This window comes from Tachysurus fulvidraco, chromosome 1, assembly GCF_022655615.1.
Source record: "Tachysurus fulvidraco isolate hzauxx_2018 chromosome 1, HZAU_PFXX_2.0, whole genome shotgun sequence".
In the NCBI taxonomy this organism is placed as follows: Eukaryota; Metazoa; Chordata; class Actinopteri; order Siluriformes; family Bagridae; genus Tachysurus; species Tachysurus fulvidraco.
Window position 1 is genome coordinate 38,627,445 of NC_062518.1, and position 26,546 is coordinate 38,653,990.

The window sequence follows — 26,546 nt, forward strand, 5'->3', positions numbered from 1 at the left end:
ACCTGATCAAATTAACTGGATCTTGTTTTGTATTACTGATTTTTAAGAATACTCCGTGCTGAAATCGTCATTAGGTTCTTCAAATCACAGGTGATGTAAGGACAGACACATGCACTGTTAATATTTTGATAAAATTTAATCATTGAGATTGATTGTTCAGATTAACAATTTATTAACTGAGAATATACCACATTTAAAACATCTAGCACAAGCCAGACAAAATAAGTTATTATTGTTATATTAATCACAAACCTACACAGGCAGTCAGTAATGTATTTTATTCACCTTTATACATCTGTTTTGTGTTGTTTCAGAAATCAGATGAACAGCACACAAACACTGAATAAGTGCTTATTTTATATTAAGTGTAGGTCAGTAACTGGACTAAGAGCCAGGTGTTTTTAAAGAATTTCTAGAAATGAAAAATTAAATCTGAATTTAACTACTCAGATGATGATATTATTAATATTCATTTAAACACTTTAAAATGTATAGGATTTATTTGAGTTGCATAGTCTGAAATCATATTGTACACAATTCTTTAAATGTAATTGATCACTTATCTGTTGAAAAAGTAAATATAGCATTTTCTTAAATATTATAGAATACAAAACTGATATTTATTCATTAACAGCAATGATGATCAGTGGTGCTGAATTTTTGCCTCCATTATTATTACAAGGACTAAAGTATGGATAGAGTTTCTCTGAGCAGAAAGACTGATCAGTGAAAGAATAGATACGAGAGCTGGACTTCACATCATAAAAGGAGACCAGACCCTCCTCATAATCCACAAACACCCCCACAACCTCCACCTTCTTTCTCAGTGTGAGGTGGACAGCAGGACCAGCAAAAGCCCGGTACTTATTCTCATTCCTCATTTCCAAAAGCCATAATCCATCTTTTATCTTCTTCTTCCTGTCAATGTTCCCTCTGATCACCCCTAATGTCCAGGCAGTTTTCCCTGTCACCTGCACCTCATAATAAAATCTCCCTGAAGAGAAACTCTGCTGTCCCACAACACAGGGAAATTTAAACCTCTGTGGTGAATCAGGGAGATCCTGTGGTGTGTCTACATGCCTCACTTGTTTTCCATCTTCAGACAGGTTGAGTTGAGGATGAGCTGAATCAGGATCCAGAGTCACATCCACTGAGAACCACACAGAGACAACAAAACCAATTCACATTTGTGTGTGTGTGCATGTGTGTGTGTGTGTGTGTGTGTGCTTGTGTGTGTGTGTGTGTGTGTGTGTGTGTGTGTGTGTGTGTGTGTGTGTGTGTGTGTGTGTGTGTGTGTGTGTGTGTGTGTGCGTTTGTGAGTTAACTGCTGCTTTTTAGCTGAGATAATTAGAGTTCATGCACAACAAGCGAAAGAGAGAGAGAGAGAGAGAGATTAATTCTACTGAACATAAAGGTGAAAATGTTCTTACCTTCAAACTTCTTCTTCTCTGTAATCTCTGCAAAACATGCAACAATATTTAGCATTATTTTATGCAAATTCAGTTAGATTTAACTAACAAATAAACATTCATATATTTAATTGTGAAATAATATGTACAGTACAGTATAATAAATATAAAATATAGATCCTGATTCAAACGTTTTTTTTACTTACCTGCATAGTTCTTCTTCTTTTGTTCTGAGGATTAAAATTAGTTTGCAGTTATGAAATGTAACTGTCCTCTTATGTTATATATTTGTTAAATGATTACGTTCCCTTCATATAGTGGAACAGGAGGTTACAGGTCAGTTATGTGTCATATGGAAAACAAGTCATTTAATGTACAGCTACTGATGTGTTTGTATCTCTACTCTTCTTACAGAACACTCTATGGAGTGAACTCAGAGTCTGCAGAACCTGAACCTGAATGTGTAATGCTTAGGAAAAAATAAATGTGGTTAATTGAATTTTCACTGTGAATATTTGACAATTTAATCTAAAAGTTCTAAATTATGAAATCCAGGTCTTAAAAATTTAGGTTAGCAAATTCCATGTTAACAAATCAAGCTCTTAAAAAAATCAAGCAGCTGAAACTGAATTTTGAGTTTGCATAGAAACAAGGGGAGTATCAACCCAGTATAGTCTTCTTTTTTTAAGATTAAGCTACTTGTGCTACTTTTTTTAAATGTACATAATCCAGTCTTATTTAATTAGATGTCTAGTTCTTACATTTCTTTATCTGTTTCTGATTTCACAGTCTGGACTCATGACCAGGGGTGACAATAATTTGCTAGCATTCATTTGAGCAATCGTAAGTCGGGGTTAGTGTCATGCCAGTGATGGATTCATATTCAATATGGCCATTTTGGACTGCAACACCCATCATACCATTCAGCCTACTATATTTCACATGACCATTTGTCACATGTACTCATGATACTTTTTAGTAGCTAGTGCTAACATACTGCTGTCACAGAAGCCAAGCAACATACTACCTGACCTGTCATAATCACTCACTAGAGTATTAGCAGACCTACACCTACAATCCACTCAGCCACATCACCACAGAGCAACAATACAATGACTGCTGTGTTGAGAAGCATCAGAGCCTCAAACTGTGGCAAATGAATGGCTATGTGGGAAATTGACAGCAGTGTAGCATGCTGACAGACAGAACAACATGCTCTCCCCTCACAGCTCTTCCTGATCCTGATAAATGCTGAACATATGATCAGCTACAGGTATGCAAGTACGCTAGTATATCAGCTCATGGAAAACATAGTTTATTTTAGTTTAATAATAGTTTAATAAGTAACTGATTAACAGCCCTCCCCTTTCCTCTTTAAGATAGCTTGTTAAAGCAGAAAAACACTATAATGTCCAGCTGGGAATCTGTGGACTAAAGCTATAGTATACACATTAGTATAATGATTTGGATGATACAAAGTAAAATGATATAATAATTACCTTTCTTGTGGCGGATAACAGCAGTTAATATCAATCCAACAACAAGTAGAAATGCTGAAACAGAAATACCGACAATCCACTTCCAAGCATGAAAGACTTTACCTACAAAGAAACCCAAGGTTACATGAAACACCAACAGGATCCAATTTTCATTGTAAGCAGAGCTATTCAAATATTTCATTCTATTCTATTCTAGTTTAGTGATCATCAGTCAATTTATGTGTTACAGATATGTGTATGAAACGGCAATAATTCTTGGTAACTGCAAAACGCACTCACAAAATAGCATGTTCATTATGTTCATGTTTCATTAAGGACTTTATCTGTAATGATTACAGAAGAATGTTACACTATAAATATCTGGAAAACTTTTATTTAAATAAAACACTTACTATCAATGATAATGTCTGTCTCCATCATATGATGTTTTTGTTGAAGTCTGCAGTAAAACCTGTCAATGTCGCTATAATCATAAACAGTGATGCGGCTTTTCACATTGAAGAGCTCAGTGTCTCTGTGTATCTGTGTATCTTCAGCAGTCAGAGTGACTCCTTCTCTGTCCAGCCACAGAACCTCAGGTTCAGGGTTCCAGCCTCTGGACTCACACACTAGATTAATCCCTCCTGAGTTATCAAAACTCTCCATCGTGATCACCGGGTGGCTTCCCTGAACTAAAATTAATAACCAAAAAATATTGCCTTAATATAATATATAGGCTTGGTTTAACATCAAAATAAAAAGCGTAAGCAAAGTAGAGAGAAAAAAAAGTAAAAAAATAATGATACTATTGAGTGTGTGTATATTGTAAGGACTGCAGTGTGCTAAACACGAGTCTTTATTGTAGGGTGAGTTGAAAAGAGGCGAGATGCAGAAGAGGAGTGCTGTCTTTGTTGATGTGTGCATCAAACATTCTAGGCCCAAATTGTAAGGGCATCTTCTGTGCACTGCTTTTTCAGCTACTCCATCAGACTCTGGCTAAGTCTTTCAAAAAAAAAAGTCTTCTTCTAAGACCTACACCCTGGTAAAAAAAACTGTAGCAAAGTTAGAAGAAAAAATATGCTCAAGCATAAAGATTTCAAAAGTAAATTTACGGCATTTGGCAGACACCCTTATCCAGAGCGACTTACATTTGTACTGCTGAGCAACTGAGGGTTAAGGGCCTTGCTCAAGAGCAAAAGAAGTGGCAGCTTGATGGTCCTGGGATTCAAACTCACAACTACAGTAACTATTTACAATATCTATCTATCTAGCACATAGATAGCAACTGAGGGTGGGCCTGAAAAAGCAGCTCTGTTTCCCAGAACATATTAAAAAGAACACCCTGAGACCAGACATAGTGCTTCTTTCAAAAACATCAAAGCATCATGTTGAAATGCTACAGTAGCATGATAGGAGAGAATGGAGGAGGCCAATGAAGAAAATGAGCCAAGTAGCTAGATTTGCTAGAAGAGTGCTACAGACAGGCATGGAGTCAGTCCCATAGATGTTGGTTGCAGACGCTTTGCATTTCAGTTTTATTTGCTAGTCCTACCAGCTCATGGGCATCGAAGACATACAGGAAGGTCCTTAGAACCAACAAAGAGGCAGCAGAGAAGGCCTTTATGGTTATTGGCCCTCTGATTATTTTAGGTAGACATATTACTATACATGCTAAACCAAGCATCATTGAGCATGCATTAATGGTGCCACTGTGGCTTGTCACAGAATTAATCACAAAGTAGGCCATTATGGCCCTAGTTACGTTTGGTGTCTGAGGGGTTTAGATATAATGTGACACATTTACTGTATATGCAACAGTGGCACTGAGCATGCATTAACAGGGCCAGTGAGACTGGGGAAGTCTGTAAGGATATAGATGCCTTAAAATTGTTTTCATGGCTGAATTATAAGTGTGTAATTTATAGTATAAATCCTACTTAGACACATGCCAGGGCCTGATCACACTAGCCTGGGACAACTGGCAGATGGTGTCTGATACTGAAAGAGCCAAACACCTACTGATCCTAGGTTACATCAGAGATAATAAAGTGCATATAATATAAATATATAGAAATATATGAATAATCTTATAAAACCAAAGATCCCATATTGCCTTTTGGAGTTGGATATGCTAGAAAAAAAAATCTGTGATTAATCAGTGTTTATCCCTAAATAAATAATAAACAAATAAACAAACAAATACAGTAGTTCACTGTATAGAGAAATAGACCTTACCCTCAACAGTTACATGAACAGTGACATCATCGAACCAGGATTTGTCCTCAAAAAGACACTTATATTCTCCTTCATCAGAGACTCTGAGAGCTGAGAGTTTGAGTGAAGCGTTGCCTTTCTGTAGCTCCTCTTTAAACAGTGATGTTCTTCCTCTATAGGACTGAGCCTGACCTTCATTTTTGTCTTCATGATCCTTATAACTATGCACTAATAAAACCCCTCTCTCCACTCTCAACCACTCCACTGTCATGTCCACAGCACTGGTGTTGGGTTTGATAAAACAGGGCAGAACCAGATCTTCACCAACTACAGCAACAAGAGGATATTTTGGACCCACCACTTGTAATTGCTCTGTGTTTTCAGAAAAGAAACAACTTTTATTATAACTTTTATTCAGTACATTTGTATCAGTAAAATGTGATTATGTTTTTTATGTTTTATCAATATTTTATGTAATTATATTATGTAATATATTTTATGTAGTATCTCTTTGGAAGAAAATGTAAATGTTTTAACCTTGAAAACATTTAATGGTTCTCTTGTCACTTTGTAAAAATCCATCACTCAGCCCATCTAATCTGTCAGCTTATAAGAATTACAAAATCTAAATATGTAGATTTTTGAAAAATTCATGATACAGTGGAGAAAATCTGTACAGCTCTGGGGGTCTTGCTTAGTCTACCAGTTCCTTTATGGCTATGTTTTTGTTAAATTAATAATGCTTTTACCCTGCAAATGTTACTGTCTCTCCTGCCTGACAGCTCTGTTTTCCTGTGCACAATATTTAGTTGATATATTAGTTGATATATTTTGGAGGATACAAGATTTTAGGGACACAAATAAACTTTTTTTGATGATTGTTTGAAGTGAAGATTACCCAGATATATGAATCTGAGACTGAGCTACCTTTTCTCATGTGCAAATTAGGTTTTAAATATAGTTGTTTAAACTGGTATATACAGGTTGTCCATCATCTTTATATTTCCTTAGAGAAAAGTCTGTTTTACACAGTTGGTTGATCAGAAACATTTAGTTCAGAGCGTAAGCACTGCTACAATGTAAAGGATCAATTTCAGTATCCAGGTTTGTAGCTAGGTACAGTAATTAGCACAGAGCTGCTCAGGTCATGCATTTTTTCAGTTATACCACATAACAGCTAATGAGCTAATGAATCACATAATTTTTATGGTGGCCGGGGATTTTTTTTTATTGCCTTTATGTCAGTACAAATCAGTGAATTCTTCACTTCATATACTGTACAGAGAATGATTTCTGCCTCTCAGTCTCCCTAATTATTACAACATTTTCCCCATGTGTTAATCCAATAATGTTACTCAGCTCTGAAAGAGGAGATCTTCTACACATCTTAATTTACAATCAGATCAGAGATTGTTTCTCTCTAGAGCAACTATATTCGATTAAACTTACAGAATTGTCTGGGCACAAAAACATCTCAACTTTAGAATTCAGTATACACACACACACACATAAAGAGTAGAGGGTTTTCATACCTGATTTAGATTCTGTGAAGCTGTACAGAATCAGGAAAGTCACAGAGAAAAACATAGTTCCTGAAAAAGAGATGATAATAATAATAATAATAATAATAATAATAATAATAATAATAATAATAATAATAATAATAATAATAATAATAATTTTTAGTCAAATATTTAAACACACTCACAACTTTGTAAGAGTATTTTCTTGATAAGCGGACGCAGAAAAAAATAAAGATTGGCTAAAAGTCCACAATCTCTGATCTACTTTCTTTTTGTAACCCGTGTAACCTGTTTACCCAAGGAATAAACACACTCACAACTTTGTAGGAGTATTTTCTTGATAAGAGGACACAGAAAAAATAAAGATTGGCTAAAAGTCCACAATCTCTGATCTACTTTCTTTTTGTAACCTGTGTAACCTGTTTACCCAAGCGACCAAACCCCCCTTTTTTATTTCTTAGGACAGCATGCATAGAATGTAGGTAGTGTCTATGTAGATAGTAGCCATGCAAGCCACAACATTACAGTGCTGCAGGAAAGCTGTTAAGTTTGTCACTATATTTTTGTGAATGCCAGATCAATACTACAGAATGAGCAATAGTGATGTATTAGTTGTTTTTCCCAAACACAGTGTTGAGTCACTATAATGAAGGTGACTGTATATGGTGAGTCAGTTTCTTCAGCTTAGTAGCTCCCACATTGGTCAAGGTGGAGTGAACTTCTCACAATACATTCTTTACAGTGACATCCACTGGGCCTTTATAGAGCACCTCTACTATTTACACATTGTTGTGAGCCAGCGGCATGCAAGAGATGTTATCAGACACTGGCATGTACGGGATGGAGTTACAGGCCTCTACATACCTGATACTGGTTTTCTTAATACTGGTTCTCAGCTACGCTACGACCAATTATTTACTTATCCGTCAATAGACAGACGGACATAGATAATACAAAGAGATTCAGAAATAGGGAAAGAAATGCTAAACGCAAGGGGAATAAACTTTAGATTGATGTTTACATAAACTAAAGATTGATGTAAAAATCCAAAAGGTTGAAGAATTGGTTGAAGAGTTGAAATATTTGAATATGAGTGTTTAAAAGAAGACACCGTGGGATCAGACGCTGTACCTAGACAGCTAGAAGAAGGTTCCAAAAGAAAAAGAAGGCTATAATGCATTATGTGTTATGTTTTATTTTCAGAATGTTCAAGAAAAATTCTGAAATGCTTTTCTTTTACTTATAATCATGTATCCTCATGTAATAGAGATATTAGATTAATATTGTTTATTTTACTGTAAACTTTCTAGTAGTAAACACTTATAAAGCCTACTGTGTATTACTGAGCGTATCTGCACACGTGTTTCAAGGCCTGCTGTTAAAAGTTAAGCCTTCTGTGTATTCGCGGGGAGTAATCTGCACGCACAGTGTTTTATAGCTCGCTGTCAAATTCCACGACGAGAGAAAGCTTCAGTTCTATATACAGTAATCACAGCCTGAGAAGTTGCAGGAAGTATGACCATATATAGAAGTGTTAACCGTGAGGTTAGAAAAAAAAAATTAGCAGCGGACAGAGTCGGCTGGCGAGATATGTTTGGGAAACCGAGAAGTATTTATGAAATAAGATGGTAGCCATCTAAAAGGCACAAAGCCAACCAAACCTGACAGCCAAATCTAACTGGCCACAGTAAAAAAAGTATAAAAGCCTCCCTTGAATCACATTGAGTGTGCATTCTATTGTAGACAGCCATAGTGCATGTTATACTTTAGGTGCATCATAGAACAAACGCAAGTTGGAGAGTGTTTCTTGGTTTGTTATAATCTTTGCATCTTAATACCTTTTCCTTTACTGTTTGATTATTTGTAGGAAGATTTTATTTGTAATTTTTTCTTTTTATTTTACATATATTACACACACCTATTTGTATTACACTACTTTTAATAAAAACAAGGCCTCCCATTGTGAGGATCCTGAAAAGACAAAAAGGTCTAAGTCTGCCTCCTTCATTTAAAGATTCAAACAACAGATTAAGTAGAAGACCTTGGAGAGGAGCCTTTGTTAGAAGACCGAGGGGACTTCGAAGAACACCTGCGTTCAAGGTAAGACCAACTATTAATAGTTGATCTTGTGTTTCCAACACGACCCCGTGCCAATTAAGACACACTCCTTAGCGGGGGCGCGGAAGGTTTCCTGCGCAATCCGAAAACATGTGTCGCTAAGGAGCAAGTACGTCAGTATAATTACTTCAGAATGTGAATCATTTCATCCCTTTATTCATCTTCAGTAAGTATATTTTTCCTGTCAGGTTCATGACAATAAATGACACTCTTTGCTGAAGTCCCCATATTATTGTCTATATTCATATTTACAAATGGTACAACAAAAAGAAAGAGAATAAACCTTTAATTTAAAAAATAAACAAACAAAAAAAGAAACATGTATATTCTTCATACAAAACATTCAGCAATATAACAAATCTTTAAATGACACATTAGTCCCAGTTACTGACTAGTGAATCCTCCAAATCCTCCAGGTTAAAACTGCAGGTCTGTGAGGAGCAGTGTTGGGCAGTAACGCCGTTAATTTTGACAGTAACTAATACTGTAACGCGTTACTTTTTTTTAAATAAAGTAACTCCGTTACTATATGGTGCATTTGTTAAATTAATTATTTTTTTTAATTAATTCATTTTGACTGAAGTGTAGCCTACAGCCTAACCTGTTTACTACAGCGACGCATTGTAGGATTGGTGGATGCCAACCATTGTAAACACGAAGACGACGCACTGTGGGCATGTTTCCTTTTATTCAAGTATGTGCGGCAGTAATGGGAGTTATTCCGAAACACATGGGGTATAGCCCGTCAGACTGACAATTGATTGGTTGACTTAGCAAAACAGGCCAATCAGGATTGGCCCCCTCTCTCTCTGCCACTACAAGGTTTGGTCTCTGTCGTGCATGCGCGCTCATGCTCGCTCGCTCGCTTGCTTGCTATAGATTTCTAATTTGCGGGCATCAGGGAGCCACTATCAACATCCGGAACATCCGGGACACTTGGGATGTCTGGTTTTGTGTTTTTATAGACCATAACACATAAAAGGGCATTAATGGGAACATTAAAGAACTAAAAAGTTACTTTTAACAGTAACTTGTTACTTTTTGGTGTAAGTAATCAATAAAGTAATTGAATTACTTTTTGAATGAAGTAACTAGTAACGGTTGCTAGTTCTTAGTAACTAGCACAACACTGGTGAGGAGATGCAGCTCGAATTCAAATACATCCACACAAAAAAACAAAAACAAAAAACAACTTTACATCAAACAAACTGACAATGTTTCTAAAAGGAATCAAACTAGCATATCAACTCTAAATAAACCACTAACATCCTTGTGTCTTCATAGAATTTCTAGAAATCTAATAATGGCTTTAATCTTGCTGAAATCACAAGTATATTAGTGTTCATAGAAACAGAATTCCTAATAAACGTTTAAAATTAAAATAAATAAATGGATGATTATATCGAGATGAAATTTTTTTTTTAAAGTTATAGAATTTAAAGCAGATATTTATTCAGTAACATCAGAGATGATCAGTGGTGCTGAATTTCTACCATCTTCTTTGTATCGAGGACAGAAGTATGGATAGAGTTTCTCTGAGCAGAAAGACTGATCAGTGAAAGAGTAGATATGAGATCTGGACTTCACATCATAAAAGGAGACCAGACCCTCCTCATAATCCACAAACACCCCCACAACCTCCACCTTCTCTCTCAGTGTGAGGGGAACAGAGGGACTATCATAAGTACTGTACTGATTCTCATTGAACAGTCCCACAATCCAGAAGCCATTCTGAGGACACCATACAATCTCTCCCTTCCTGTTAATGTTCTCTTTCACAACTCCTAATGTCCAGTCAGTTTTCCCTCTGACCTGCACCTCATAGTAAAATCTTCCTGAGCAGAAACTCTGATTTCCCAGAACAGAGGGATAATTAAACCTTTGTGGTGAATCAGGGAGATCCTGTGGTGTGTCTACATGAGTCACTTGTTTTCCATCATCAGACAGGATGAGTTGAGGATGAGCTGAATCAGGATCCAGAGTCACATCCACTGAGAGAAACACACCATTTTCACACAACAAAACTAATTATTCATTCAGAGAAACAACATGCCTGTAATTCTGCTGATATGTGAAAAGCTGTTAGAGTGAAAGATTATATTACTGTATATGTGTGGGGGTGTGTGTTGATAGGGAAGCATTGGGGGTAAGTAAATAATGCTTTTTGATCACACACACAGGAAAGACTCTGATTTTACAACATTGAAGTTAAAATAGTTCTTACCTCTAAACATCTTCTTCTTTAGAAGTTCTTATGAACACAAAAATAAAATAATGAATATTTAAAATGTCTACTGCAGACCAAAAATACAAACCAATAAAGTAGAACTAGTTTCTTCAGTAGAGATTTTCTATATAATTTATTTTCAGAAACTGTTTGCTTTAACTAAAATATACATGAGAATGTTTCAGCCTTCTGCTCCAAACTGCATTTTCCTGTGAACCTTCACCATGTTAAACTGCGTCTCTGTTAAAAAGGCCCATACAGTGTAACAGTCTCCCAGTTACCTTTATGATTTAATCCAATTATGTAATCATTACATAATTTAAAAGCACAGAGTTCATTCTTACCTGCATGTTGCTTCACCCGTTGAAGTTCTGAGGCTAAAACAGATAAAAAAAAGTTTAATATTTTGTGTACATTTTACACAAATAAAACTAAAAAATAGATTCAGCAGTGTAATGTAGTAAAAAGGTGAATAGACAACACAATCAGATTGCAGTTATAAAATTTAACTGTCCTCTGATGTTATATTTATTAAATAATTACGTTCACCTCACAAAGATGAATGTCACATGTCAGTTATAAGTCAATATAGAAAACAAGTCGTATAAATGTACAGTGACTGTGTTTGTATCTTTACTCTTCTAACAGAACTCTCCTGGAGTGAACTCAGAGTCAACAGAACCTGAAACTGAAACTGAACCTGTAATGTGCAAAAAGTAATGTGTAAATGTACGTATTGAAAGTAATAATGTTAAATCATGTTATAAAAGTCTTGGTAATTCTGGTTTAAAAAAAATCAGGTAGTTTTGTTTACTTATTTTATTATTTATTTGAGTTATTTAGTATACTATTAGGTTTTGGTGACTCTGATTACACTCCATAAGCTTCCTTAGTGTTTACTTCCTGTAGGACAAATCTGGACAGATGACCTGAGCTGCTTAGAAATTGTCAGCATTCGGTGTGAAAATGTAAAGTCACTGATGTGTTTCAATCTCTAATCTTGTAAGGTATTTCATTTCTGTTCTAATAGAGTCTGTGGACTTAGAAAAAAGATATAAATATTACCTTTCTTGTAGCCAAAACACAGAGTTAGTATCAATCCAACAAGAAAAAGACATGCTACAACTGAAATGCTGAAGGCCCACTTCCAAACAACAAAGACTCTACCTGAAATGACAATAATGTCTCTAAGTTATGTTTAAGAAACTGTACAATAGTTATTTAATAACTTGAAAACACACTAACAGAAAGAACTGCAGCCAAATCACCAACAGATGTCATAAAAAGCAAAAAAACTGCAGTAAAGATTACAGTAGAATGTTACAATCTAAATATTTTTTTTTAATTTGTGGACACTTACTATTGATGATAATCTCTGCCTCTTTCATGTGATGTTGTTGCTGAAGTCTGCAGTAAAACTGGTTAGAGTCACTATAAACAGTGATGTGGCTTTTCACACTGAAGCCCTCAGTGTCTCTGTGTATCTGTGTATCTTCAGCAGTCAGAGAGACTCCTTCTCTGTCCAGCCACAGAACATCAGGTTCAGGTTTCCAGCCTCTGGACTCACACACTAGATTAATCCCTCCGAAGTTATCAAAACTCTCCATCATCATCAATGGATGGCTTCCTAGAACTGCAGGCAATAAACAAAAATAATTGTTTTAAGTAGAGTGTAAACAAACTGTTAAATAGAAAATACCATAAATAAAATTTTAATTAATATAAATTTATACAAATGTATTAAATAACCATACCCCAGACTGTGCTACCATGTGGTATTAGTACAGAATATTTTATTCTCCAAATATGATTTTTAATGACAATAATGCTATATGAAAAAGCATTTGGAAATCTGCATGAAAAACAATGTGTTTTCTGTCCAAAGTGAAAAAAAATAAATGCTGATCCTAATACTGTATCTTGCTATCAGATAATAAAAAAGAAAGAATAAAGAAGTTGAGAAAGTTAGCTGCATTTCTAAAGATTATTTCTATCCTGATCTTTCCTGCATGTTTCCTCTTATCGAGACACATCTAAATCAGCTAACCTTTTATTTAGATGGTCAGTGAGGTAACTATTATATAACCCTCTCAAATACACATTGTGAAATTGGTTTATGAATGCACAAATCATTAATATTGTTAAGTACATCATTCACTCTTTAAAGCTTATTTGCAGAAATGGACCTTACCTTCGATAATAACATGAACAGTTATGTCATTATACCATGTTTTATCTTCAACATGACACTTATATTTTCCTTCATCAGAAACTCTGAGATCTGAGAGTTTGAGTGAAGCGTTGCCTTTCTGTAGCTCCTCTTTGAACAGTGATGTTCTTCCTCTGTAGGACTGCACCTGATCTTTATTTTTGTCTCCACGATCCTTATAGCTATGCACTAATAAAAACCCTGTATCTACTCTCAACCACTCCACTGTCATGTCCATAGCATTGGTGTTGGGTTTGATAAAACAGGGTAGAACCAGATCTTCACCAGCTACAGCAACAAGAGGTTCTTCTGGACCAATAACCTGTAAACGCTCTGTGGCGTTAGAAATAAAAATGTATATAAATAATATATCCAACTGTATTTTCTCAGTGCAACTTATACCTTTAAAGTGAAAGATATAATAGCAACAAGTGAACAAACATACATACAGTACATACAGTACATAAATAACAGAATCACTGCGTTGGATAAAGGGTCACCCTACCTCCTAAAAATGACTGGTAAATTCAATCAGGTGTTGCTAATCATTGTTAGCAGCCATTTGGCTTCCACCTGTGAGCAATTGTTGTCATTTTGATTAGCTCAGCAAAAAAGCTATTCCTGGAGCATGTCAGTCCACGGTAGTGCAAATGAAGCAAACACTCAGCCTCAGCTTCAGGAATTTATGACAAAGAGTGGTCATTGTGTGCATATGTATATATATATATATATATGTGTGTGTGTGTGTGTGTATATATATATATATATATATTCCTCCACATCACTGTAACACTCCCAAGCAGTTATTAGGTTTAGAGGGGAAACACTTCTTCACACAGGGTCATGTAGGTTTGGATTTTGTTTTCCCTTAATAATAAAAACCTTCATTTAAAAATTGCTTGTTGTGTTTACGTGTGATCTTTGACTTGTGTTTAAATTTGTTTGATGGTCTAAAACATTAGTGTGACAAATGTGCAAAAAAATTAATCAGGAAGGGGGCAAACACTTTTACACACCACTGTGTATATATGTGAATGTGAGAGTGTCTATAAATTTTATTCATTCCATGTACTACTTCTGTTCAATACATTTGTGTCCATCATATTGTGTGTGGAGTTGTTTTTTTTTGTTGTTTGTTTGTTTAATGGGCCTCTTGTAATTTTACTAACCCGATAATACTCCTTCATTCAGTCCAATCTTAGTCTGTTTGCCAAAAAGACAAGAACTAAAAAGGATACAGCTGAGAAAATGTGTAGAGCACAATAGTTGAAGCCTTTATATTATCGCCACATATACATTACAACACAGTGGAATCTTTTCCTTGCATATCCCAACTGATGAGGTTGGGGAGCGCAGCAAGTTTTGTATTTTATTTGGACACCAAGGTCCTAGAGTCTGGAGGAAGGGTAGAGAAGCTCATAGCCCAAGTTGCTTGAAGTCCAGTGTTAATTTTCTACAGTCTGTGATGATTTGGGGTGCAATGTCATCTGCTGATTTTGGTCCACTGTGTTTTTTGAAAACCAGTCACTGCACCTGTTTACCAAGAAATTTTAGAGCACTTCAAGCTTCCTTCTGCTGACCAGCTCTTTAAAGATGCTGATTTCATTTCCCAGCAGGATCCGGTACCTACCCACACTGCCAAAAGCACCAAAAGTTGGTTAAATGACCATGGTGTGCTTGACTGGCCAGCAAACTAATCAGACCTGAACCCCACAGAGAATCTATGGTTTATTGTCCAGAGGAAAATGATAAACAAGAGACCAAAAAATGCAGATGAGCAGAAGGCCACTGTCAAAGAAACCTGGGCTTCCATACCACCTCAGCAGTGCCACAGACTGATCACCTCCATGCCACGCCGAACTGAGCCAGTAATTAAAGCCAAAGGAGCCCCTACTAAGTATTAACTATGTATAGCATAAATCAACATACTTTCCAGAAGGCCAACAATTCAATAAAAATGTTTTTTTAATTGGTCTTATGAAGAATTTTAATTTTTTGAGATAGTAAATTGGTGGGTGTTTATTAAATGTTGGTCAAAATAATCACAATTAAAAGAACCAAAGATATATACTGTATATAATAAATGCTGTATAAAATATATGCAGATTCACATTCCTTGGTTCCCGACTTTACAGATGTGTTTTAAAACAGAGGGCCAGACAGTATTCATTGACAAATCCATTGACAATCTCCTGAACCCAAAGAATGTTTCTGATTTGTTAGACATGTACTGTATATATGGATTTTTCTTCATTACAATGATAATTAAATAGCTGTAGATTTATTCCTTGTGTTTCTGGTTCATTTATGGTCGCTAAGCACACCAGTTCCCTTTTTTCTTAATAATGTTCCAAATGGTTCATTATGGTAAGTCTAAAGTTCAACCAGTGTCTCTTACAGTTTTATTCTTGTTACTTATCCGTTTTTTTTTTGTTTTGTTTTTTTTTTGTTTTTTTTTTACAATAAAGCCTTCATCCTGCAATTGGCACTGTCTCCTGCCTGGCAGCTCTGTTTTCTTATGTCTAATATGTCTAATAGTGTGTATATTGTGCACATTTTGAAGGATACAAGATTTTAGGGGTGATGTTTTGAAGTGAAAAGCTTTCTTTTAATTTCCCAGCTATATACATTTGAGACTCTAAGCTGCCTTTAATCATCATAGATATATATACACTAGATGTCGCCTTGTATAGGGCAGTACATTGGAACGAATGCGTCAACTGAGCCGCCATCTTGGTACGGGGGACACCCTCCTCTTAATGCATTAGTGTCAATGTAGGCAAATAAATAAAATCACCATAAATCGTCATGAATGCGATTTCTAGGTTTTTTTGGTTTATTCCAAAGGTCAGACATGTATTTATCATTAAGTCCAGAGAAAATTTAAGGTTTTAAATTTTTGACTTGCATTATAATGCATAGTGCTAGTAGGTGGAAGTTCATTACTTACATTCTTCCACTTGAGTAAACTTCATATGAACAATCACTACTTAATTCATAGCCTACTGCATGCAACACTGCTACAATGGTGTGACTATACATGTTCATTTAAACATTTCAATTGTATTGGTTTATTAAATATGATACACAAAGCAATTTGCAGGTGGAAGCAAATCACAAATTCAAGATGAACATAATGTGAAAGTTAGATAGCTGAGGTGCCAAAGACTGTTGAATCTTTTACTTATTACTTTTCCGCAATACTTTTTCCACATTAAATAAGTATGTAATAAAGTCACATAAACAAAAAACAAAAAAACAACAAACAAACAAACAAACAAAAAAAAGTTTGACTTTGAGTCTGAACTTGTGTGTTACACTGCCAAGCTAACTGGTGACATCCTTCCGGGACTGTCAGCTGAATTAACTATTTAAAAAAGTGTTTAGTGTCCCTGCAACTTGTCCATAACTGACGTCTCTGTTCATCACTTGGGAATCTACAAACAGATTCAGATTCTGATTATTTTATTTAATACCATGTCAGCAATCAAAAGCTATTTTCATGGCAAAATTCAATTACAAAAACACAAATATCATATAAATGCAATAAAAATAAAACAAATATAAACAGCAAGTCATATTATACAATTTTTTTTATTTTAATTAACATACGATAAAAAAAATCCAAACCCTTTTCAAACATAATGTCATTAAATATGTCCTTAAGTGAAGTAACGAGAAAAGAGCATTCTGCTTGTGTCAAGTACCAGGACCAGAAATATAATTTCCTAACATTCAATACCATAAAACACATTCTCACTTGTTTAATGTAATCCCTTGCTGTCTGGTTTTTAGATTTATTTCGTTTGAACAACTAAACGCAGCACAGAAGTCCGGCATCGTCCATGCATTTGAGGTAAAGGAGCACCGAACAAAGATGGCGGCGGTTTTGACGCATTTTTAGGACCCCAAGGCGGCATCTATGTATAGATATCTATGTTGAATCATGAGCAGATTTGGTTTCAAATATAGTTGTTACCAAATACTCCAGGCTGTCTGTCATCTCTATATTTCCTTTATGGGTTCCTGGTTACCTGTCAGTCTGAAGATCATTTACAGTATATTGAACTTTGGAAACTTAGCAATGGCCTCAGTGGTAATCCTAGTTACAAAGTTTAATTAAATAAATGGAGGTTATGTACTTCAGGATGGATAATTCTGTGTTATTGGAATGTTTTGTCTGACCATGTTTACTTTCTAAATCATGTACAATTGACTGAATTTGCCACATGATTATTCAAGCTACACGCTCTGTTTTCTAGACTGGAAGCCAATATGTGAATCAGGATATAAACTTTCTGGTTGATCAAACTAACTTCCATTCTAATTATATACTCTCTCACTTGCACAGTTATTCTGTGTGAGGGCATGATAGTGTGTGAGATTATAGTTGTGTGCATGTGAGGGTATAATTGTGTGTGTGAGAGCACAGTTGTAGGTGTGCAAGGGTATGATAGTGTGTGTGAGAGAGTATAGTGGTAAAGTAGTGTGTGAGGAAGTATGTCTTATGGCCTAAACCCCTCTCATACACTTCCTTAAACATCTAAATCTTTATCTAAAGTTCCCTGTACTACATTTAAACTACAGATTTTTCTGCAACAAAATGTATTTGTGTCTGGACACACACCATGTTTTCATCAGGATTTTTTAATCTAGCCCACACATACACATATACACATACACACACACACACGTGCGCGCCACACACACACACACACACACACACACACACACACACACACACACACACACACACACACACACACACACACACACACACAGTAGGTCTGTTACCGGATTGAGATTCCATAAAGTTGTAGACAGTCAGGAGAGTCACATAAATACACGTCGCTGAATGAATGTTGATCATTATTCCTTGAGAATACGACGAGAAAGCTGACAGGTCTGTACGTTGCTGTCGCTTTCGTTTTCTTGCGCCTTTTTGCCCTACACGTGTTTTCCTGTTTCGACCAGACGCTGTAATATTTAAAGTAAACCGCTCACTCAGTTTTTACCGCTATAATCCACCCTGAAGGATTTATAGAACACTTAATATTACATAAAGTGTATAGAATCATGTCGATCATTTATTTGGTTTAATTTTATTTGGTTTACCCACAATGCTATTCAATGTGAGTGAGATTTAGATTTTATTTGATCTTTTCCTAAAGAGAGAGAGAGAGAGAGAGAGAGAGAGAGAGAGAGAGAGAGAGAGAGAGAGAGAGCGCAAGAGAGAGAGAGAGAGAGCGCAGAGTTAGTCCATCGGTCTGTCCAGCTCTCTGACACCCTACACAAGACAATCTGCAACACTGTGCTCAATGCACTCTTATTTTAATTCTCTCGAACTTTATTTAATCTTGTATTTTTTTTTCTATATTAATATTACATATTTTTATTTTATCTTTATAGAACAACAACCAATAAAGGAAGTGATTTTAAATAAACTTTTCATTGTGAGATCATAGTTCTGACCTGACAACCCTTCAGCCAATCAGGGACTAGCAATGGATTTAGCATTCAGAAGATTTTAAATCTCTTATATGCACTGTTGATACAGACCTGTCAACTTTCACTAATTAAAAGCCTAGATAAGCCAAAGTGTATTTAAAAGGCAGAGCCAGAAGGTAACACAGACTTTAGGGTTTCCTGGGAATTTAAGTGGCCAACAAACGTAACAGTGAATGTGTCTAACATCTAAACACCCCAGTTCACCAAAACACTCTTATTCCCATTAACACCTTAGATCTGTTCCTTTACCTAGAAAAAAATTCAGAAGAGCTTCACTAAACAAATGTGTTATAATGAATTAAAAGTGTGTCTGGGAGCTGGTAGATAAGATTCTATAGATAAGATTCTGGACTAACTGAAGCTTTCTTCTTTTAAAAAATTATTTAGACATTATATTTATTAATCCAGTGCAATAAGAGTAGACAAATGAGTGCTTCATGACCTGATGCATGTGGTGGAGAGTCTGCCCCAGGTGGAAGAGGTTAAGTATCTCTGGGTGAGATTGACCATTGGCTGGGTTCAGCATCTGCAGTGATTTGGACACTGTACCAGACTGTGGTAGTGGTAAAAGGTCATAAGTCATAAGACAAAGATATTAATTGATCAGTCAGTCTATGTTCCCACCCTGACCTAGTGTCATGAAATTTGGGTAATCAACAAATTTTGGGAAAGAACAAGATTGAAAACACAAGGCACATGGTGTCAAGTGCAATAATAGAAAATAGCACACACAATTCAGTTAAACAATAAAATAATCAAACACACACACACACACACACACACCTATTTTACGTTTGCATCAATGTGACAATACTATTTGCTGACTTTTAGGCCATGAATGATCTTCATGCTATTTTTATTTCTTCAGTACTCAGCATCAGTCCTGAGATACATAGAGATTTGGGTGTATAAAGTCTTTTACTTAACAAACACAAACTGAATTATCAGCTGTATTTATTTATACTGTGTTAAATGGACACAACATGGAACAAAATCAAGGGCTAGAATTACAGTGTTCAGGTGTGTAGCTAGGTAATTAGCACAGAACAGCTCTGGTCATAGAAAAACTTAGATATTCATTTACTCAGTGCTGCAGGAAAGCTTTTGTCACTATGTGTAATTTTTGTTAGTCTATTACTTAAAAAATGATCAATAGCGATTTCTTAGTCGTTGTTCCCAAACACAGTGTTAAGTCACTCTAATGAAGGTTGTACAGTGACTCAGATGCAAGTGCAGTGAACTACAGCAAGTATGCCAGTAACAGTGACCTCCACTGGCCTGTTATAGGTCATGATCTAGAGACAATCCTCCATATGATTGTTTATGTTCACTGGTGCAACAAAAAATAAAGAGAATAAACCTTTAATTAAAAAAAAACAAAAACAAAAAAACAATAAAAAAAAAAACTCCTGTATCCTCTTCATACAAAACATTCAGCAATATAACAAATCTTTAAATGACACATTAGTCACAGTTACTGACTACAGGTATGTTAGTGAATCCTCCAACTCCTCCAGGTTAAAACTGCAGGTCTGTGGAGAGATGCAGCTCTAATTCAAATACATCCACACATCCAATAACAAAACAAACTTTACTAAACATTTATCAAATGCTAAGAACATTCACTAAAAACTGACATCATCTTCAGGAGAAAATAAACACTGAACAGTATCTTAACCTGATGGAAGCTTCACTCACGTGTCTGATTCAGCTTCAAGATGTATCTAAATCCTTTCATTATTTCTGAGTTTCTAAAAGGAATCAGACTAACAACATATAAACTCTACACTGTAAAAAAAATTGCTTTTAAAAAACAGGCAATTTCCAACAGTAAAATACTGTTATTTCAGTAGACAGTTTAATCCTGTAAATTAACAGCCAAAGGCACATAGATTAATCATTTTCTGTAAATTTACAGCCTTTGACTGTATACTGTACCAGTTGGTGCCTGAAAAAAACAGTCTCGTTCTGTGAAAAGCAGCATGAGATTTGGTCACACTGAACTTAATGAAACTCTGAATAGAATTTGAAAGGGGAAAATGTTAACATTGTAATCAGGTGGAAAATTTGGAACACGTTATAATAAAGTGCCCTAAATATGTTAATGAGAGAAAAAGTTTGATGTGTAGCCTTATCGAAGAGAAAGAAAAAAATGTACATGATAAGCATTTTGTGGACGGGTTTAAATGTCTTAATTTATTGTTGCAGTATTTTAAGGATACAGCATTATATAAAATAATATAGATAGGTTCTGACCCACCATCCTAATGAGTAAATAGCAGTAATGCACCTAAAAGTTGTTTGCCAACCGCCATTAAAACTCAAGAAGAAGGAAAGCAACAGGTGGAGGCTCATAGATATATATACACTAGATGTCGCCTTGTATAGGGCATTACATTGGAACGAATGCGTCAATTGAGCCGCCATCTTGGTACGGGGGACCCCCTCCTCTTAATGCATTAGCGTCAATGTAGGCAGAGAAATAAAATCACCATAAATCCTCATGAATGCGATTTCTAGTTTTTTTTTTTTTGGTTCATTCCAACGGTCAGACATGTATTTATCATTAAGTCCAGAGAAAATTTAAGGTTTCATATGAAGATAATCTACTTTTTCACAATATAATGCATAGTGCTAGTAGGTCTAAGTTTATTACTTACATTCTTCCACGTGAGTAAACTTCATATGAACAATCACAACTTACCTTATAGCCTACTGCATGCAACACTGCTACAATGATCTGACTATACATGTTCATTTAATCATTTAAATTGTATTGGTTTATTAAATATGATACACAAAGCAATTTGCAGGTGGAAACAAATCACAAATTTGAGAGGAACATAATGTGAAAGTTAGATAGTTGAGGTGCCAAAGACTGTTCAATCTTTTATTTATTTTTTTTCTGCAATACATTTGCCACATTAAATAAGTATGTAATAAAGTTACATAAACCAAAAAACAAACAAACAAAATAAAAAACCAACAACAAAGTTTGACATTGAGGCTGAACTTGTGTGTTACACTGCCAAGCTAACTGGAGACATCCTTCCAGGACAGTCAAATTAAATTAACCATTTAAAAAAAAAAGTGTTTAGTGTCCCTGCAACTTGTCCATGACTGACGTCTCTGTTTATCACTTGGGAATACCATGTAAGCAGTGAAAAGCAGGATCTGTTTTTGATGGCAAAATTCAATTACAAAAATACAAATATCATATGAATGCAATAAAAACAAAACAAATATAAACAGCAAGTCATATTATACATTAAATTTTAATTAACATACGATAAAAAAAAATCCAAAACCTCTTCAGACATAATGTCATTAAATATGTCCTTAAGTGAAGTAAGTCCAGGACAATCTAATAAAATGTTTCACAGATAAGGGAATCTTACAGAGCATACATAAGTTGGGTCTTTTCACCTTTAAGCAAAAAAGCATGGGTGAATTTTAACTTATTAAGAGCTTCGGAATCTACAAACATTGTCGGTTTTCCTAAAAACTAATGGGTAACTAAAACAAGACTCAAACAAACCAACGGAACAAGAAATATAATTTCCTAACATTCAATATCATAAAACACATTCTCACTTGTTTAATGTAATCCCTTGCTGTCTTGTTCTTAGATTTCTTTCGTTTTAACAACCAAACGCAGCACAGAAGTCCGACATCGTCCATGCATATGAGGTAAAGGAGCACCGTACAAAGATGGCGGCGGTTTTGACGCATTTTAGGACCCCAAGCGACATCTAGTGTTTTGATATCTATGGTGGAGACTGGGGATTTTTTTTTTAACTCATCCCGTTTTTTTTTAAAAACAGCGCGGTAAAAAATATCACCTCACAGCTCGTCTCTTGCCTCACCTCCGTTGTTAGGACGCGATTGAATGGAAGTTTGTATTTTTTCTGTTATTTCATGTTGCTTTCCCCAACTTGTAAAATCACGTCTTTCAATAACTTAAGTTATTTGTGACTCTGCTAAGTGCTAACTTACTTGACGCGAATCGCGTTTTAAAGGCAGTTCTTAAGATTCGTTAGTCTGTTTTTTCCGACCTTTGATAAGTACAGCTTGGTTAAAAAGGTTCGATATAAAGTTCATTTTTTAGTAGTAGCGTTAACCCTTTAATGTACATCTTTTTCTGATTTTTAATATCCGATGCACATGTAAATGTGCAATATAGTATAGGCGGATTTGTAGAAAATCTCTCAAAGAGTTTGAAATTTTGCAGATACTGCAACATTGATAGAGAAACATTTCGAGAAGATCCTCTATCTGACAAAATTAAAAGTGCGATATGTCTAGGAACTATACTCTCATTCTGGTGTAATAATCAAGGACTTTGCTGCCGTAACATGGTTGCAGGAGGCGCAGTGATATTACGCACTGCCCGAAAATAGTACCCAGCTATTGAAAGTTACCAAGGGGACTACTTTAATATCATTGTGCCTCCTGCAGCCATGGTACGGCAGCAAAGTCCTTGATTATTACGCCAGAATGAGAGTATAGTACTTTCAGTTCGGACTAGAAAATCACAGCTGTTATTTTTTCCGTCGGTCTTAGTACACGATGTAACTACAGAAGAGTCAAATTTTAAAGAGGAAAAATATCGTTATTTTTGACCGCGAAGCTAATGGTTTAATCAGATTCAATGGATTGTGCTAAGCTATGCTAAAAGTGGTACCGCCAGACCGGGAGATTCATAAACGGTAAAAATCAAATGTTTAACTCTATGGGAGCTGGAAAATGAGCATATTTTCAAAAAAGGTGGAGTGTCCCTTTAAACAAACAAACAAAAAAGGTAGCGTGTGTAAGTTTGGTACATTTAAAAAGAGAGTTCACCCCAAAATTACAATTTTATCAGAAATCACTTAACCGCTGTGTTGTTCTAAACCACAAAGTTCTTCATTTTCAGATATTTTTTATGATAACTGGGAGGCTTGTGACTGTCCCATAGACTGCAGTTTGATTTTCACAATTCTTTCCCCAGAAAAGAATAAAAGACATCGCCAAAAAGGTCAATGTTCCATCAGTAGTTCAATAATATTATTATCAAGCAACGAGAACACTTTTGTGCACAAACAATTTCATTAATTATTAAACAATAGTTGTTCTTCGTCGTTCAGTGTGCGTTTACTAGCAGACTACGGTGCATGCTGCTGACGTGACCTGCTGATGTAGTGTCAAGTAATTTGTGCATTTATCTGGGCTGTTTAAGTATTTTTTACAATGTTTGCATAATGGTTAAAATATAAAAAGGAAAAACCAAAACCATAAAATAACGAACAAATTGTTGAATAAAATCGATTGTTTTGTCCGCACAAGTGTTCTCGTCACTTCATAATATTGAACTACTGATGGCACATACCGAGCCCCTAAGGGGACATGGAGCAAAAAAATCTAAAGTTTAGTTTCATGTGCTCACGCAGAATAAAAAAAAAAGTTTAGTTTAATGTGCTCACGCAAAAGTTTCACTTGAGCACATGAAACTAAACTAGATTTTTTTGCTCCAGGTCCCCTTAGGGCCTCGGTACACATGGACCTTTTGCCGATGATTTTTAAGTGTTTTTCCGGGAAAAGAATTGTGAAAATCAAACTTCAGTCTATGGGACAGCGACACAAGCCTCCCGTTTTTGTTTTTTTTTAATCAAAAATATCTAAAAATGTGTTCTGAAGACAGTCGAAGGACTTGGTGGTTTAGAACGACACAGTAGTAATTGATCAAATTGTCATTTTGCGGTGAACTAACTTTTTGAGTATTGTTTTAATTATGTATATTTTATATGTAAATATATGTCAGGATAAACCCTGAAAAAGGCTCAAAGACCAGCAAAGGCAAGGTTGTTTCGAAGAAGAGTGGAAAGATTGTCAACAAGAAGTCAAATACTGTCAACGCAAAAGTTGCTTCCCTCCTAAAAAATCTCATCGATTTTGAATGGGATTTTGTCAAGGTAAGTAAACTCAATTGCCTCCTACCAATTACATGTTGTAGCTTGCTGAGAGAGTTACCACCTCTAATCTACATTTAAATTCAGTGGTGAGAGTGTATGTTAGCTCTTAATTATTCACATAATTATTCACTCCTTTCTGGCTAACTAGAAAACCCAATCACTTTTACACACCGCTGAACTGTCTGGTCTTGACTTCTGTTAAGATTGTGTTTTGTCTGACGTATTAAAGTGTTTGAGCACTAGCTTTTACCTTGTGCTATATTTTGTCACTAACATTTTTAAAATAGTTTCTCTCTTCAGACCTGGATGTCCTCTCAGGCCAGAGAAATCAGAAGCTGTAGTAAGACTTTTTTACCTATTAATAGGTTTTTTCTAATAATTAGTTTGGTTAATGTGTTCCTCATCTCATGCCAGATTTTTTTAAAAATTTTGTGCCATGTTGGCAGCTTTTTCTTGTAAGGGTTTTTTTTTTTAAAAAACTCTGTGGTTCCTTGAATTGCACATTTTTCTGTGAGTTTTTTAATATACTGTTAAACATACAGTTTCTGTTACTATTTAGCTCTTTGAATTGCACTTTTTTTCAGTGAGACAGTCTTTACTCTGTGTTTATTTAATTGCTTTAATTTATTTTTCTTTGTGACAGTGCAATTATTGTTAAAAAATAATTATACATGTTTACAGTGCTAAAAGAATGTTAAGAGCAAATTTAACAATGCTTTAGTTGTTTAAATAAATTGCAAATGAATTGCACTATGTCAGTCTATTTCTCTTTTATTTTTTATTTTAACTTGTATGTTTCACATTTATAGCTTTAGCCATTTCTGTGAAATTACAGCACAATCTTAATGTAAAACCGTAATGAAAGTGTAGAAGTATGAGAAATTGCTGGAACCATTGCTGCTAGTACTTTACTGTAAAATTACAGCAAATCTGTAAAATGGATAACGGGAAAACTGTAAAATAACAGTATATGGCTGGAACCATTGCTGCCAGTACTTTACTGTAAAATTACAGCAAAAATGGAAAACGGTGGAAAACTGTAAATTTACAGTATATGGCTGGAACCACTGCTGCCAGTACTTTACTGTACATTTACGAGAATTTCTTACAGTGTAAATAAGCCACTAACATCCTTGTGTCTTCATAGAATTTCTATAAATCTAATAATGGCTTTAATCTGATTTTAATTGCTGAAATCACACAAGTATATTATTAGTGTTCCTAAATTCCTAGAAAAAAATCAATATGTTTAAGCTGTTTACAGATGATTATATGAAAAAAGTTTCAAATGTTATAGAATATAAAGCAGATATTTATTCAGTAACATCAGAAATTATCAGTGGTGCTGAATTTCTACCATCTTCTTTGTATCGAGGACTGAAGTAGGTATAAAGTTTCTCAGTGAATGTCTGACCAGTGAAAGAGTAGATATGAGATCTGGACTTCACATTATAAAAGGAGACCAGACCCTCCTTATAATCCACAAACACCCCCACAACCTCCATCTTCTCTTTCAGTGTGAAGGGAACAGGGGGAATATCATAAGCACTGCACTGATACTCATTCCTCAGTCCCACAGTCCAGAATCCATTCTGAGGACTCCATGTAATCCACCTCTCCCTGTTAATGTTCTCTTTCACGATTCCTAATGTCCACTCAGTTTTCCCTCTGACCTGCACCTCATAATAAAATCTCCCGGAGGAGAAACTCTGCTTTCCCAGAACACCAAGAAATTTAAGCCTCTGTGGTGAATCAGGGAGATTCTGTCGTGTGTCCCCACGTGTCACTTTTTTTCGATCATCAGACAGGATGAGTTGAGGATGAGCTGAATCAGGATCCAGAGTCACATCCACTGAGAGGTACACACACGATTTTCACACAAGAAAACTAATTATTAATTAAGAGAAAC

At 35.4% G+C, this 26,546-nt stretch overlaps 2 protein-coding genes across 2 annotated transcripts in view; both read right to left on the minus strand.

Annotated features, from left to right (window-relative positions):
* LOC113663133 (butyrophilin subfamily 1 member A1-like) overlaps positions 1–26,546 on the minus strand; it is a 34,367-nt gene that overhangs the window by 3,282 nt on the left and 4,539 nt on the right. Inside the window, exons 2-7 of the mRNA XM_047812475.1 lie at positions 5,123–5,473; positions 3,301–3,579; positions 2,909–3,010; positions 1,616–1,639; positions 1,431–1,457; positions 622–1,150 (exon numbers count right to left, since the gene is read on the minus strand). Coding sequence (XP_047668431.1) covers positions 622–1,150; positions 1,431–1,457; positions 1,616–1,639; positions 2,909–3,010; positions 3,301–3,579; positions 5,123–5,473 — 1,312 coding nt within the window. The remainder of the gene's footprint in view (positions 1–621; positions 1,151–1,430; positions 1,458–1,615; positions 1,640–2,908; positions 3,011–3,300; positions 3,580–5,122; positions 5,474–26,546) is intronic.
* On the minus strand, positions 9,012–18,137 carry LOC125145724 (butyrophilin subfamily 1 member A1-like). Its single transcript, XM_047819844.1, has 7 exons — positions 17,973–18,137; positions 13,161–13,511; positions 12,330–12,602; positions 12,035–12,136; positions 11,314–11,346; positions 10,967–10,993; positions 9,012–10,733 (listed from the first exon to the last, which is right to left on the minus strand). Exons 1-7 carry the CDS (start codon positions 18,046–18,048, stop codon positions 10,192–10,194), a joined length of 1,404 nt encoding a protein of 467 aa, XP_047675800.1. The 5' UTR covers positions 18,049–18,137; the 3' UTR covers positions 9,012–10,191.